General features: G+C 57.6%; 1 protein-coding gene across 2 annotated transcripts in view; it reads right to left on the bottom strand.

Annotated features, from left to right (window-relative positions):
• ZNF385C (zinc finger protein 385C) overlaps positions 1-14,740 on the bottom strand; it is an 80,691-nt gene that overhangs the window by 52,827 nt on the left and 13,124 nt on the right. The window contains exons 1-2 of one of the 2 annotated variants that reach the window (XM_040617133.1): positions 6,950-7,195; positions 390-638 (exon numbers count right to left, since the gene is read on the bottom strand). In XM_040617133.1, the coding sequence (XP_040473067.1) occupies positions 390-636 (247 nt within the window). In that variant the 5' untranslated portion in view covers positions 637-638; positions 6,950-7,195. Of the gene's footprint in view, positions 1-389; positions 639-6,949; positions 7,196-14,740 lie in introns of those variants that run through there. The other variant, XM_040617132.1, reaches the window with a different exon arrangement.

The following is a 14,740-nucleotide window of genomic DNA, read 5'->3' as shown; positions in this document are numbered from 1 at the left end:
CGGCAGGAGGGACAGAGTCAAGATGGCACCTGGAAGCAGGTAGCCAGTAACCCAGAAGCCGACAGCCACTCCACCCTTGGATGCGCTCATCCCAGCTGCACGAGTCATCTACAGAAACCCAAGAAGATGCTCACGAAGACGCAAAGTACCAGCGACTGCCTTTGCCCATGGACAGGACCCCCACGTGTCCAGCCATCCAGCGCAGCAGAGTGGGCTCTCAGGCTGCTGGGACGCCCCTGGAGCTCAGGCAGCCCAGCAAGTGACGATGCCAAGGACACAGCACAGCGTTCCTGAGCATCCCACGAATCCAGCACACCAAGCCCAGCGAGGAGCTATCCCGGAGCGAGGGCAGCCTTTGGGCAACCTTGACCTGATGGATGGGCTCCTACCTTGGGCCGCCGGCATCTTCCCCTTGTTGAGCTGCTTGAGGCGCTTCTGGTGGGACTTGCCGTTGTAGTGGATCTGTGCCTGAGCGGCTGAGTTGAGCTGGATGTTGCAGACGTCGCAAAGCGTAAACGACTGGTGCTTCTTCTCCCGCTTCAGGCGCTGCTCGGGCTGGCTCGGCGGGCAGCTGGCCGCCTCCACCAGCCGTACCCCGTTCTCGGGGTTGTGGGATGGGCTCAGGGGGCGCTTCATGCCTGCGGGAGGAAGGACAGACCCGCCGTGAGGACAGAAGGATGGGGAGAGGGGCCAGGCGAGGCAGGAAAACCCAGCAGAGGTCCCACACCTGCGTGGTGCCCAGGCCGCCTGCATCTGGGGGGACTCCCTGAGCAAGAGCAACAGCGGTCGCATCCGTGCGAGGAGTTGCATTAGGCAAGACAACATGAGCAGCAGATTTCTAGGAGGAGCTGGAGCAGGGAATAACCCACTTCTTCCAGGTTTCTAGCACCAGGCGACACTCCTCGTGCCAGTTAAAGTCTTTCTGTGCACTCCGGGACAGCACCGTCAGTTGACCCAGGGCAGAGCTGGGATGGTAAGAAATTCAACTGGAAGGAGCTGCATGCTGCCTGGTGTCCCCAGGAGGACTGCCACCGGCACCTCAAGCCCTTGCTCGCCCACTTTAAGGGGGTGCCTGTCCCAAACGCTGGGCTCTGTGGGACGGACTGGCACGGGGAGCTCAAGCCCCAGACCCCGGACAGGGACGCCACATGGAAGAGCAGCCCACGGAGGGGCTGGGGTCAGCCAGGGACAGCCCTCACCTCACAGACACACTGTCCCCACTGCCCGACCCCAAACTGGGAGCTGGTGGGACATCCAGAACTGAGCCTCAGAGAGGCACGAAGGTCACCCGAGCCCGGCGATCCAGTTACCACCTTGGAGCTGGCAGCTGCTGCTTACAAATACACCCAGGCACGCCGCGCCGAGACACCCCGAGGGGCCAAGGGTGGGGGACCAGGGTGTCTGTGGGTGGTCAGAGAGGCCCCAAAGGTGCTCTGGGTGTCCCTGGCATCCTCAGGAAGGGCTGCACAGGCACAGCTCGGGGTTCACCTGTGCACCCTTCAGCCATCAGGGACCAGACCAGAGGCTTTGGTTTGTGCAATAGGCAGCCTGAAATGCCTCTGCCATCCCTGCCTGGTTTGGTGGGCTACCATCCTGGAGACCCTCACTCAGCAGCCCCAGCCCACTGTTCCTGCCGGGGGGATCCCTGCGCATCCCCTCAGACGCAGCTGGTGTCCCCCAGTCCTGCTCCCACCGTGCACCCAGCCCTCCCCACTCATCCCCGTACGCGCACCCACAGGCTCCGCTGGGGATGAGGATAAGACGACCCTTGAGCACCCCAAGAAGTGCCCCTTGGGTCCCCAGCAGCCAGCCCGGCGGGGGGCAGAGGGGTGTCTGGGGGGCTGCCCACCCATGGCGGAGGGCAGGGGAGTGTTCTGGGGGGCTGCCCACCCATGGCAGGGGGCAGGGGAGTGTTCTGGGGGGAGGGGTCTGCCCACCCATGGCATGGGGCAGGGGGATGTTCTGGGGGTCTGCCCACCCATGGCGGGGGGCAGGGGGGCGTCCGGGGGGGATGACCCCCCACCCCTCACCCAGCACCCACAGGGAGCACGCAGAGCCACCCAGCTGGATGCCGGGACCCCCGGGGGGCGCCCGGCTGCTCTCCAGGCGCTGCAGCCCCGGCCGCGGCCCCGCGGGGGCGCAGACGTTCCACGCGTGGGGGCCCACGGCAGCGCGGGCCGGGATGCGGGGGGCGCGGGTACCCCCCACCCTGCGGAAGCGGGGCGCACCAGTCCTCAGCGGGTTCGGGCGTTCTCAAGGCACCAGTCTCACCTTGCTCTTCCCAGCTCCCCGGAGCAAGCATCTCCCCTCATCTTTTAGCAAATTTTAAATTTCCTTTTTAAATTTTAAAATGAATTTTTTGCAAAAAGTAACGGAAGGTTTTTCCACGAGCTGTTTAGTTGAGCTGGAGGCAAAAGCCAGGACTCACAGGGATGGACGGGGACCCAGGCTGTGCTCCCCGACACTACTGGCTGGTACGCGGAGCCAGCCCGGTGTCACCCCAGGGGATCCCAGCACCCCGGTGCCACCATCCCCTGCAGGAATTACCATCATTTTTGCTCAAGGAGGGGGAGTCGCATGCAGGGATGGACCAGGACCCACACAACGTGCTCCAACCCTGAAGCCAGTTGCGCATCGGGCAGAAGGTTGGACCAACCAACATCCCTTCCAGCCTCGATTACTCCACGATCATTTGCAATAAGGTCCTTAAACTCCTGCTTCACCAGTTAAAATACTAAGCAGCGTAACTAAATGGAACTTTACATTAAAAGTAAGTACAACTACTTTTTGGCAGAAGGATTTAGGAGCCTGAAGCTCACGTGCAGCCCGCTGGTACCCATCAATCCTGGACTCTCTCTAGAGACCTCAGGATTTTTCTTGAAGCTCCAGCTTCACCTTCCAATGAAAATGAAAGGGAACTCACAGCCCTTGTGCTTGAGACAGGTGAAAAAAGCACAGCCCAACCCTGAAAGGCTCACCTTCCCCATAAATTTTATTTACAAAATCAGAAGTTTTTCAAATTATATCTCCTGGACTCAGCACGCGCGGGGCTGGCACAGCTGCCCCGCACCCAGAGCAAAGACCCCAGCTCCAACTGAGCCACATCAGCTGTGGCCATTCCCCAAAAGTCACAGCGATCGATGCTGGATCACACTCGGACGGGCAGGGAGCCCTGTGGGACCATGGGGAGAAGGCTGTTACCAGAATAACCATTAGCCGAGCAGCCGGAAAGCAGATGTGGGAGACTATCAGCATCAGGAATGTGAAACGCTGGTGGGGACACGCCAGCAGAGGCAGGTCCCCGGGTGCCCTTGGCATCCTCCCCCTCCCTGGGTATTTTTAATGCAATTACATCCCGGGAGGCAGAGCTAAAATTGGAATATTATGTGGACAAAGTATCCCAAAAGTCTCCCTTGTCTCAAAAAAAAAAAAAAAAAAAAAAAAAAAGGAGGCAGGGGGGGAATTGCTGCTGCTGCTTTGATTAGACAGTGGCTCCCTGTCCCGGCTCTCATTGCAGTGTTTAAAAGGTCTGTCCTAATTGCATGCACGCTTGTCTCATTCACTTAATTTCTGCTGCGCCTGTTCTGCTTCTCAGGTGTCAGGACCATAAATTCGGTGACTTCTGGCTGGGACAGGTCCCTAACGGCGTAAGGGCCTGCGGCTCCCCGACTGGTGGCTCCTTTGGGGCAGATTTTGCCTTTTCTGCAAGGCATTGAGGATCTTTTGGGGGGCTAACAGCCCCTTTCACAGGAGGGAAACTGAGGCACGGTGAAGGTTAAGTGACACCCCCACAGCCCCAGGGTGTCTCAGGGGCTCTGAGCCAAACCCAAAACGAAGCACAGGGTCAGCACATCCCAGTTCCACCACCTTATCCCACCCTGGGGCCAATGAAGCCAAGGTTTTATCTTCTCCATGGAGGACCATCAGCAACCTCATCTTTTGGGTGGTCTTCCCAAGGGACACAGGGCTCCACTGGGATGGGGGGCCGAGCTGCCCACTCACCCACCTCTACCCAGGCTGATCAGCATCAGTGACACCCCCCCAGACCTGCGATGCCCCCCTGCTATCCACACTTTTTGCTGCCCTTTGCTCGGAGCCACCAAGGGCTGTGCCGGCCCCACCGGGGCAAAAAGCTCCTGCCGGGTGCGAAAAGCTCCCTGACAGATGTCCAAATCTCTCTGAAATAAAAGAAGGTCAGAGCGGCTTGGGTGTCACCGCGGTGGCGAGCGCTGCGTCAAAGCACCCGCCCTCCCACCACACGGCATTTCCAGAACACGCTGCCCACCCGGCACGGTGAGCCCCCAGCCCGTCCCCCGCCAGACACTGGTCCTCAGCCCAGGTCACCCTGCCCGCAGCACGCCGAGTCCAGGGGAGCTTTTCCCCTCTAGTCCTTGCTGCTTTTATTGCTCATGATCACTTGGAATAACAAATCGATTCTATTGCCATCCCCTCGTCCCCTGTCACTCCCAGCAGCCGGGGCAGTGTCCCCAGCACAGCAGGCAGACGGGTCTGCACAGCAAGTTTGTAATTCTAAGGTCACTTTTATACTCTTGTATAGTAGCCCATAACCTCAGGTCTCTCCCTCTCTTTCTTTCTTTAATAACACCATAAATATGTTGCAACAGGCTGTAAAGTGCTGACAAATGTTAGAATTTAAAATCCAGGTGTTAAATATCTGATATAAGAAACGCTCTGGTTTATAAAGGGTGCAGGACGGCAGGATGGCCTCCGATCCAGGGAGCATCCATGTGGGTGGAAGGGATGCAGCAGTTGGGCTCTGCTGGGTGAGGACACATGACTTCATCTGCTCCAGGACCTTTGCAGCCACCGCTCCCTTTGCCGACCGCCGCAGTCCAGCCCCCCCATGGACCACGCTTCCCCACCAAAAGTGATTTCTCCTCCTAGGAGCCAGGCCGGATTCATTTGCACCAGCAGCCCAGGCTGCAGGACCCTGTCCCAGTATTGGCGCTGGTCCCAGGGATGCTGCACCCCTGGGTGCCGGTGTAACCCTTGAGCTGAAGCCCAAATTAATTTTAGCCCCTGGAGAACCTTGTCTGGTTGCCTTGCCCTGTCCTTGGTGCGCACCCGGCAATGAGATCCCATTTCCCAAGACGCCGGCACCTCCAGGCACTCTTTGCAGGAAGCCAGCTTGCCCTGCCCTGTGGTCCCCTCTGCGGGGGACACCCTTTTGCTGCGTGTGGCCAGCAGCTGAGCTTTTGCAGCAGCCCCACACTGGGACATCCTTTACTTGGGCTCCTAAACGCCAACCAAACTCTTGCGAGACTGCAGGCACCATGCCGCCACGCGCCTGCCCACGCACCGTGCTGACGCAGCATCCCTCACCTCTGCAGCCAGGCAGGGTCAAGCCTCGGTGAGCCCCTGGGCTGTGTGGGTGGACCAAAGAGTGGCCTGTGCCACACTTGGCCACCTTCTGCCCAGCGGCTCTGCCAGGAGCTTGTGGGCGACAGCAGCTCCCGACGCCGGCAGGGAGGAGCAAGGGGGATTAGCGGAGGCGATGCCAGCAGACATCTGCAGCGTGCTGACACATTTACACACCCTCAGCCTGCAAAGGAGGAGTTGGAGCTCGGGGCATGTGGCAGAGGTCTTGCAGTCACCCACCCTCCGTGCTGTGTCCCCCAGAATCTCCAAACAGCTGATTTTTAGCAGAGGGAATAGGCTTGCACCCAGAAAAGCAGTGGGATGGGCATGAGCTAAGCCACCAGGATAGCAGGGTTCTGGCTAAGCTACAAAATCCCGATGAGAGCGCAGGTTTGGTGCATGCTGGGTCCTTTGCCTCAATTCTGATGCTCCATAATCTGGATAACACAAGGACAGACCCAGCGAGGCCGTCCCGGGGTGCAGGGAGTGCGGTTAAACACAGCCCGGCCAGAGGTTTCCCCACTGATGCAGCCCGAGCATCTGCCCAGGGATGTTCTCCCAGTCCCACCCCAGCAGGGACCCTCAGGCTCCCTCCTGCCATCGGCACCAATTTGCACCCCACGGGCATTTTATTTGGCTTGAACAAAACAGAGCCAACACGCGGGGCCAGAACCACCACGCAACTAAAACCGCCTTCACTGCGGAGTCGGAGCAGCATCAACATTCCTGATCTGAAGATCCCGTATTCCACAATATAGAATCGGGGCAACAGCCACCTGAACCTAAAGGCTGGATGAATTTGCCAAGAGAGAAATCTAAGAAACCTTAAAAAAAAAAAAAGTAATCTGATTTGAGTTCACATGATTTCATAACACGGAATCCGCTTTCCTTATTTCTGGTTGAGTGCACGTCATCGTAAATAAAAGCAACGGAAGTACAAGAATTAGTATGAAAGTCGCCACCAACAGCTGTCACAAAACTCACTTAAACCCCCCCCCCCCCCCCCCCCCCCGAAGCAATGAGCTAATTTGCAGTGGCCCTGTTTGCATTTGTAAGGATCCCCAGGACAGCCAGCAAACACCACGGTCCCTTACCCGAGCGCGACTCAAATCACGACTCAACTCACAACTCAAATCACCGCATCTCACTGCTGGCTCAGTCTGCGTTTTTCTGCCGAAACTTGCCTTTGGAGCTGACAGTGTGTCCCCATTAAAATTGGCCCGAATGAGCTAAATCAGCCAGTAATTATACCACGCTTGGGGGTGTAAATCTCAGCAGAGGGGCAGTTCAGATCTGGGGCAGCCCCGTGATCCCGTCACCGCCATGCGGGTATTTGCACCGTGGATCCCCAGCCACAGCTGCCCTCCAGAGACCCCCGGGAGCCCCAGACCCCCCCAGGGAACAGAGGACCCAGGCTTGAGGGTGGCAACCACCACAGTCCTGCCTTGGCACAGTCCCCTCACTGCTGGTGCAGGCGATTTCCAGCCCACCCACCCATTTGGGCTCAGCACAAAGCGATGCTTTACAGGCAGCACCTGGTGCCCCCAGCCCAGCACAGGGAGGCTCTTACCTGGTCGCCGGCAAAGGGAGCGCGGAGCCTTGCCCTTCGCAGCCACCCAGCCAGCTCCTGCCCGTGTGCCACGGCCGTCAGGGCACAGCGAACGCCCCTACACCCGGCGAGTTTCCGACACTTGGCTCATATTTCAAGGAACGCTTCAAATGCGGTTCGATCGCCACTAAATCAGCCCTCATCAGCAGCCTCCAGCCTCCAGCCGGGGTGAGTAGGAGCTGGGTGCCTGCGGCTCAGCAAGTTTCCAAAAAGCCCTGAACGTCACGGGAGGGAGCAGGCGCCAGCTGGCAGGAGGCTGCACCAGAGGAGCTACCTTGAGCCAAGAGCAGGCGAATGCACCTGACATCAGCTTTGTTGGTGGATGGGGAGATGGGGCAGCTTCCTGGGCTGCCTCGAAGGTCAGACCCAGAAAATTCCCTGTGCAGCTTCGTTAAGAGGCACCAGCCGCTGGTAGAGGGATGCAGAGGCAGCCAGTCCTGGCTGCGGCAAGCACAGGGGGGCTGTGGCCCCGGGATGGGGTGGCCCAGGAGACCTGCGACAGCACCGAAGAGATGCTCTCATGTCCCAGACTAAAGAGCTGTGTCCACGTGGGCAAACCACAGATTTCAGAGGGCCCTGGCCGTGCCTGCACCACTTTCAGCATTTCGTAACATGGCATCAAACCAGCCCCCTTCTGCCCCCCTTCAGCCCCAACATATGCTCTGCTAATGCCGGGGCGAGGCACGTTTTAGGATCAGTCCATAAACCTTCCTGGTCAGAGCAAGGATTAGGACGAGCCAGCCCTCCTAAAGAGCTCTGGGCTGCAGGCTGGCTCCTGGCACAGGGACCAGGGCACGCAGGGGGCTCAGACCTTGAATCCAAGCCCCTCGAAGCACCCGGGCTGGCTTTTACCCTCAGATGCCCCCCCAGGTCTCCCGTCAGCCCCACTCACTGAAGGGCAGCGGGACAACGTGCAGCACCCCGGGCACACAGAGCATTGCACAAGCACACCGCTGCTGCTGTGCCTGTCCTCTCGTTTGCACATCAGAGATCATTAACACCACAGGGCTGCGTGTCCCCTGAATCAGCAGATCTCAACCCTGCTCCCAAACAGCCAGGACAGCTAAAACCCAAACCGAAAGAGATGCGGCGGAGGGAGCAATGCTTCTTTTCTGCAGCGGCGCAGAGAACATGCCCATGTGCCCCAGGAACCAAGAGCTGGGAAATGCCTCTCAGCTCCCATCCCAGGGTCCCCCGATCCCTCAGCTTCTAAAACCACATCGGTAACGAGTTGATTAATCAGCTTCAGCAGGGACCAAACGGGCAGAGTGAGGTAACGAGAGTGAAAAAGACAGTGGCGGCAGGACAGGCAGGGCGCACGGGCTGTGTCTTTGCAGAATGATCAATGAGGTGGTGCTGGGTCTGCCAGGACCAGGTCCCGCTCCTCCCTGAGGGTGGGCTCCTGGTAGCAGCCCACCCACTCCTGCACCAGCAGAGAAAAAAGCAATGTGATACAGGCAGGGAGCCTGACATTTTGTCCCCAGGGGTTCAGCTGTAAATGTTAGCACAGCCTCAGGGAGCAGCAGGAGAGGAAAGATTGAGGCGCCAGCGATTCATCATCCCAACTGGCTGCTGCTCCCCCCGGCTGCTCCGCACGCTGCCAGCTGAGGAACGCCTGGCACAGGGCTTGCAGGATCACAAAATCCTTCAGGTTTCTTGTGATCAGAGCAAGGATTAGGGCAGAGCCACCTATTACAAACCCACGGCGAGCTGAGGCTGCGCCTGTCCCCCGTGCAGCCACACAGCCCCAAGCCCTCTCCCCCACATGATGCCAAAATAAACGGAGGGCACAAAGCTCCCAGAGGATGCAGGTGGGCAGAGCACCAGGGCTGAGCTGGCTGCGGGCATCATCCCGGCAGGGAGGAGCTGGCAAGGTGGGGGATCTGAAGCGTCACAGCAGAAGAATAAAACAGGCAGCTTAGCCGAGCTTTGGGGGGAAAGCGGGGATGTCACCCTGGCACAGTGTTAATCACGGGGCAGCTGCCGGAGCGGCGGTGCCCAGCCGAAGGGATCTGGCAGATGACAGCTCTGGCTGCTCCCCCGCTTGCCTCTTAAAATAGACCCATGGAGTGCAACCCGATGCAGCCACGGGGCAAGTCTTGGCCAAGCTGCTCCTCACCGGCTCTTCTTAGTTGTTACAAATAGGGTTGATTGGTTTTTTGTTTTTTTTTTTTGTCTTTCAAATCCCCCTGAAATCAAATCCAGACACCACTTGTGAGATGGCAGCATCTCCTCTGGCCGCAGGGCTGGCTCCTGCCACCCTGACAGAGCCCTGACCCTCATGGCAACTCGCACAGACCCACAAACGATGAGGTGATGCCGCACGTGGCACGGGTTTGCTGGGACCGGAGCTCCCCGAATGCACCGTCCCTCCCATGGCTGCTGGGGGTCGCCCTGCCCTGGGGCCGACCCCCACCCCCACCCCAGGCTCCTCGCTGAGCTTGCTGCAACTATTTTATCCCAGAAAATAAACCCCAGAGAAACGCGTTCTGCCATGGGGAGGGGTCCGAGCCCTGGCAGCACCTTGTGCCCCTCTTGCTGAGGCTGCCAGAAGCAGGTTCCTGGGGAAGATGATTTACCACATGTGCAGGACTCGGAACGAGATTATCGCATTAAACATCAAAAGCCCCAATTCGGAGCATGCCGGTTCAGCTCCCTCTGCGGGGCTCAGCTGCGTTTCCTTGCAGCTGGGTTTATGCTAGAGCCATGTAAGGAGAGAAAGCGAAGCTCGGAGGCCCTGCCAGGCAAGCACCGCTCAAAGCTTTTGCTTTCAAGTGAGAAAAGACCCTCCCCGGGGGCCAGCAGCCCAGCCAGCCCGCCCAGGCAGGATGAGGCCACAGCCCAGTGCCCACCAGGCTCCAGCTCCGCCTGCCCAGCCCAGGCGTGGGTGCTGTGCCCAAGGCAGCTCTGCCATCACCACGCAGCTTGGTCCCGACCCCGGCACCTGATGCCAGGCGAGGGGCTGCCAGCCCCCAGCGAGCCACCACCAGCGCCAAAGGCTGGGCCAGCAGTGGCCACCACCGGAGGCACAAAGCCATGAGCATCAGGGTGGCAGTCGCATTCCCCCACCCATGTGTGCCCTGGGGGGCAGAGGTAGGGGATGCCCATGACCACAACTCACAGAGCCGAGCTGGGGTCCCAGCACGGACCCACAGCAAAGATGATCAGGGTTGTCCCCACAGGCTCCCCTCACTGCTACATCTGGGTCAGGAGCTTTTTGGGGCAGAAACTGGCTTTTAAGCGTGTCTGTGGATAGCTGCTGGCTAGCACGGAGACCTCCAATTTAAGTTGAAGTTCTTGCAGGCTACTGTATTACAACCTAAATTAAATATTTCATAGCGCTAAGCGAGTGACATTTGAAATCCAGTCATTGCTGGGGTATCAAATAAAGATATTTGCAATGGGATCTGTTCAAATCCACGTAGTGCTTTGGATCAGTCCATCAAAGTCAAGCCCAGTGCTTTATTAAAATAAAAGTTATCAAACACCTGATCTACCGGAGGCGGCTCTGGAGCCCACGCGGTGGGGCAGCAAATAAGCTGAGCCCTGCAAATCCATGAGACTGCCATTAAAGTATAGCTTCGAAAACTATTTTCATTAAAAAGGCTGGTAAAAGACTTTGCATTACGCCTGCCTTCTGACCCTTCCACAACCATATGTTGCACGTATGTTAACCACCAGGACTGAAATACCCGTGTCCTGACCAAGGCTCTGCCTCCATCCCAGGTTCACACTCAGGAGAGCACAAGCTCAAGAAGGAGCTGCACCCAACACCACCAAAACCAAAATGATTTCTTTCCAGTCCAGGACCCCCCAAATGAAACAGGCACCAGGACCTACCAGAGCGTTGCAGGAGGTCTGGCTGGGAGGGAAAAGCAATCCCTGCCCAGGGGTGCAGGGGTGCTGAGCAGCACACCCCCTACCAAACCCCCAGGGCTGCCTCCCTCCCCTTTTTATAGCCCTCCCAAACGCAGCCCAGCTGGGGCTGCCCTTCAGCTGGGTGTCACCTGCAGCAGAGAGAAGGAGAAGCACCGACCCCTGGCCAAAACCGAGACCTGGGTTCAAACCGATCCCTCCAGTGCTCGGCATTCCCGGGAGGCTGCCCAGTTCTGACAAACGCCCGATTTACTTCCCTGGTTAAGCACTATGCTCGCTGCCCAAAAACACCCTCTAAAAATGAAAGTTTGTCAAAATATAACAAAACTACTTTCATTAATTTCTCTAAAAAAAAAAAAAAAAAAAAAAAAGCGCTTGGAAAGATAAGAGCTGGAGGAGGATTTTCCGCATCAGTTTCAGCATATGTGGCACAGAATCCAGGCAGCAGGATCGGGCTTGATGGTCAACATGCGTTCAGGGACAAATCTGGGGAAAATTGGCTTTACCAGCACGTGGTTCAGCCCCACCAGCTTCAGCAGGAACGAAAGGCTCCCCGAGCACTTTGTCACGTGGGCTGCTGCCAGCTCTGCCCTCTGACCACGGCCACCAAGCCCGGACCTTTGGGGAGAAGGGACCAAGAGAACAAGCCTGACACCAGGGGTCCCGCAGCAGGGGGGTCGCCCCTCTGCCGATCCGCCCTGGCATGATCTGCCCCAGATCTGCAGTGCTTGTCATGGCACTGAAGTTCCCAAACCTCCCAGCTGCTGGGAAGAGCTTGAAAAAGCATCTCTAGCTGAAAGGTAGATGACAAGTAAAAAGAACCCCGAATTTATTGTTTTCTTAGAATTGAGAGTGGGAGGATGGAAAATGGGACGACCCATGATTTTTTAATGCCTGCAGTTGGCAGCTCCATATTCAATGTGACAGCATCCCTTTAAGAAAAATATGTTCATACACAGGAAAGAAAATAAATTGGCAAAGCAATTTGCTTTCAAGCCAGCCTGACAATGCCCCACACAAACATTTTACTGCAGCCTTGGTTGAGCCGCAGTGGCCGGCACTCTGTGCTGGGCAGCATATAATCTAAGAGTTTAAGGATGCTTCGCTGGTTGACAAGCCCATCTGCTAATACTGGAAGCAGTAATTTATCCCAGAGATGATACAAAGAAAGAGTGGAAGAAATAATTCATTGTGTGTGAGACGACGAGGAGACACGTTGTCACGTTATCACAGACAACCCCACAATACAAACAGAGATGCTTGTTACGGAGTCTGAACCCGGCACGATCAAAGGGCTTTCTTCATTTGGGCTAGGAAGGGGGTGAAAAAGAAAAAAGAAAAAAAAAAAAAAGGAAGAAAGGAAAAGGAGAGCTGAATCAAAGCCTGTGCTTACCATTTCTTATGAAAGAAACTTGTGAGAAATGCTTTCTGCAGAGCAGTTGGGAAGCAGGACCTGAGGCGAGCACCGAACGGGCAGGACCCGGTGGGACCCACCGCTGCCGTTCCCCTCGGGGCTGCGGGAGCATCAGCCCCAGCACTGCCAGGGCAGCGGGCAGGGGATGCGGCCGGACCAGCAGCACCAGTGGGAAGGATGGGGCTGGGTAAGGCAAAGAGTGATGGCACCAGAGCTACGGGGGGCAGAGGAGCCAGAAGTCAGGGTCCAAACCTGTCCTTCGCTTCTGCATCCGCGCTGCTCTCATGCCTCAGAGAGAGGGACCACACAGCCAGTGCTTGCTGCCTTCAGATTAGCCGTGGCAATCCCTCCATCTGTGGATTACTTCTGCAACCTTTTAGTTGTTTATAGAGATTTTGGGGTGTTTACCAAAACCCCTCCCAGAGCTCCTTTCAGCCGGCTGAGGCTGGGGACCAGTCTGAGACAGCCCGGCCATGCCCATCACGGCTGGCTCAGGCAGCTCGCTGCTTACCTGAGCCGCCTCGCAGGAGGTGGGAGCTCAGCCATTTCCCTTTTAATTGGTTTTACTCATTTTTATGAACTTCCAGCTACCAGCTCTCCACCAGGCTTTGCTGGCTGCTCTGAGGCACTGGGGTGCATGGCATGGCTGCCCCGAGCAGGATGGGAGCCTGCCAGCAGGATGCTGCACTGCCCGGTGCTGGACCACAGGCACCCCTGGGCTCCCTGGCAGCAGCTCTCAGGAGGGTGGGGGGCTCCCCCACAGCAGGTATTCGGATGATGGGGTGACTGGTCCCGCCCTACTGCACCCTGCACCTCCAGGGCATCCTGACGCCTCTCGCATCCTTGGAGCACCCAAACCCAGGATCTGCCTCAGCCACGTAATAAGGGTGTTTGTGCAGATCTGGCAGAATTATTAAACTCTCCAAACTGTGACAAAATCTTACACGCATCAGTAGGGCTCTGCCTCAGGGAAGGCTGGGGAGAGATGTGGACACCTTCCTGGGCTGGAAGGATGGAACACATGTTGGTACATGGCAGCACTTTGGGTCCTTCCAGTCACCAAGCCCCTAAAGCCTGGAGCCTGCTGGTGGTGGTCCTACAGCCCGGGGGTGGCATGGTACGCCCGAGCCCCCTGAGCCTGGTGGCAGTGAGGACTGGGAGGTGCTGCTGAGGGGTTCCCTGAGAGCAATGGGGGTGCAAGGTTCCCATCACAGGGCTACGCAAGTGGCAGCTGCGCTGTAGGAGCGCTGGTTTTCAGCCTCAGCTCACATCTTGAAACGCTGACTTGCCTGTGAACCGCTGGGAAACCATCACTGATCGGCAGGGAAATTAAACGGGACAGATGATAATTAATTGTCCATGTCTTTCAGTGTCTCCTGGACATGGACTAATGAAGTTATACATTACTTGCTGGGTAGAGGACAGAAGAAAGAGGAAAAGACTTTTAGAGCTCGGGTTTAATCAGTTCGGTGATAAGCGTGACCTGTATCAGTCAACTCCTCTCCGCATGCTGTTTTGGTTTCTTTGGTTATCTCCAAGCTCAGCAGCCCGTGGCTCCCACCAGCCGGCTGGAGTCACTCCCCGCTTTCGCAGGGCCGGGATAAAGTCGCAGGAAGCCAATCGCCGCAGTGTGAGCATCCTTTGCTGTAGCAGAGGTCGCTGGTGTCAGGACTGAAGCACGTGCGTCCAATTAAACTGAGAAACCTTTGCTCCGAGAAGGCCAGAAGGCAGCAAGCGTTGGCTGGCAGCGCAGGTGACAGCTCTAATATTTATTTGGGCAGCACCATTAACGTTATTTAATGAGCTCTAGTGGGTCAGCTTTCCTGTTTGAAAGGAATTTGTAAATGGACTCATGAAAAGTTACTTGTCTCCCTGCCATGGAAAACACGTGGACACAGGCTGCGAGCAGCCAGCCCCGGGCACGCGGAGCCGTGCACGGTACGTGCCGCAGACGGCTTGCTGCATGGGGGGGCTTCGGGTGGGTTTGTAACAGCACAAGGCTCAGGTCCCAGCTCAGGCTCGGCTGGTGCAGGAGGAGAGACTGGTGATGGCACTGGGACTCACCCCCAGCACTCGGCGAAATTTTGCCCTCCCTTCCCTGAGCACCTGCTCTGCCACACCGCGCCAAAGGGGACAAGGAGCCCGTCACAGCTGCGTGGCCTGGAGAGTGCTCGGGCAGTTACGGGGTCCCCGCAGGGTGCTGGGGTGCCCACAGGAGCCTCACTCAGCTCCACGCCAGCCAAGGCACTCGGTGCCTGCTTCCCTCCCGCGCATCGGTGCTGAACGGGGAAGATCTCCCTCCTCTGCCGCTCACCTGCCTCCCACACGAGTCAGCACGCATGGCACTGCCACCACTGTGGCGCTGCCACCGCGGGGGCTGCCTTGCTGTCACCGGCGGGTGCCTGACACAGGGGGATGGCAGCACTGGGCACCCGGGCACGTGGCCGATGAGCAGCAGGGGA

This window comes from Falco naumanni, chromosome 18 (assembly GCF_017639655.2).
Source record: "Falco naumanni isolate bFalNau1 chromosome 18, bFalNau1.pat, whole genome shotgun sequence".
Lineage (NCBI taxonomy): Eukaryota > Metazoa > Chordata > Aves > Falconiformes > Falconidae > Falco > Falco naumanni.
The sequence above is the reverse complement of the archived record's forward strand: the minus strand, read 5'-3'. Positions and strand labels throughout refer to the sequence as shown.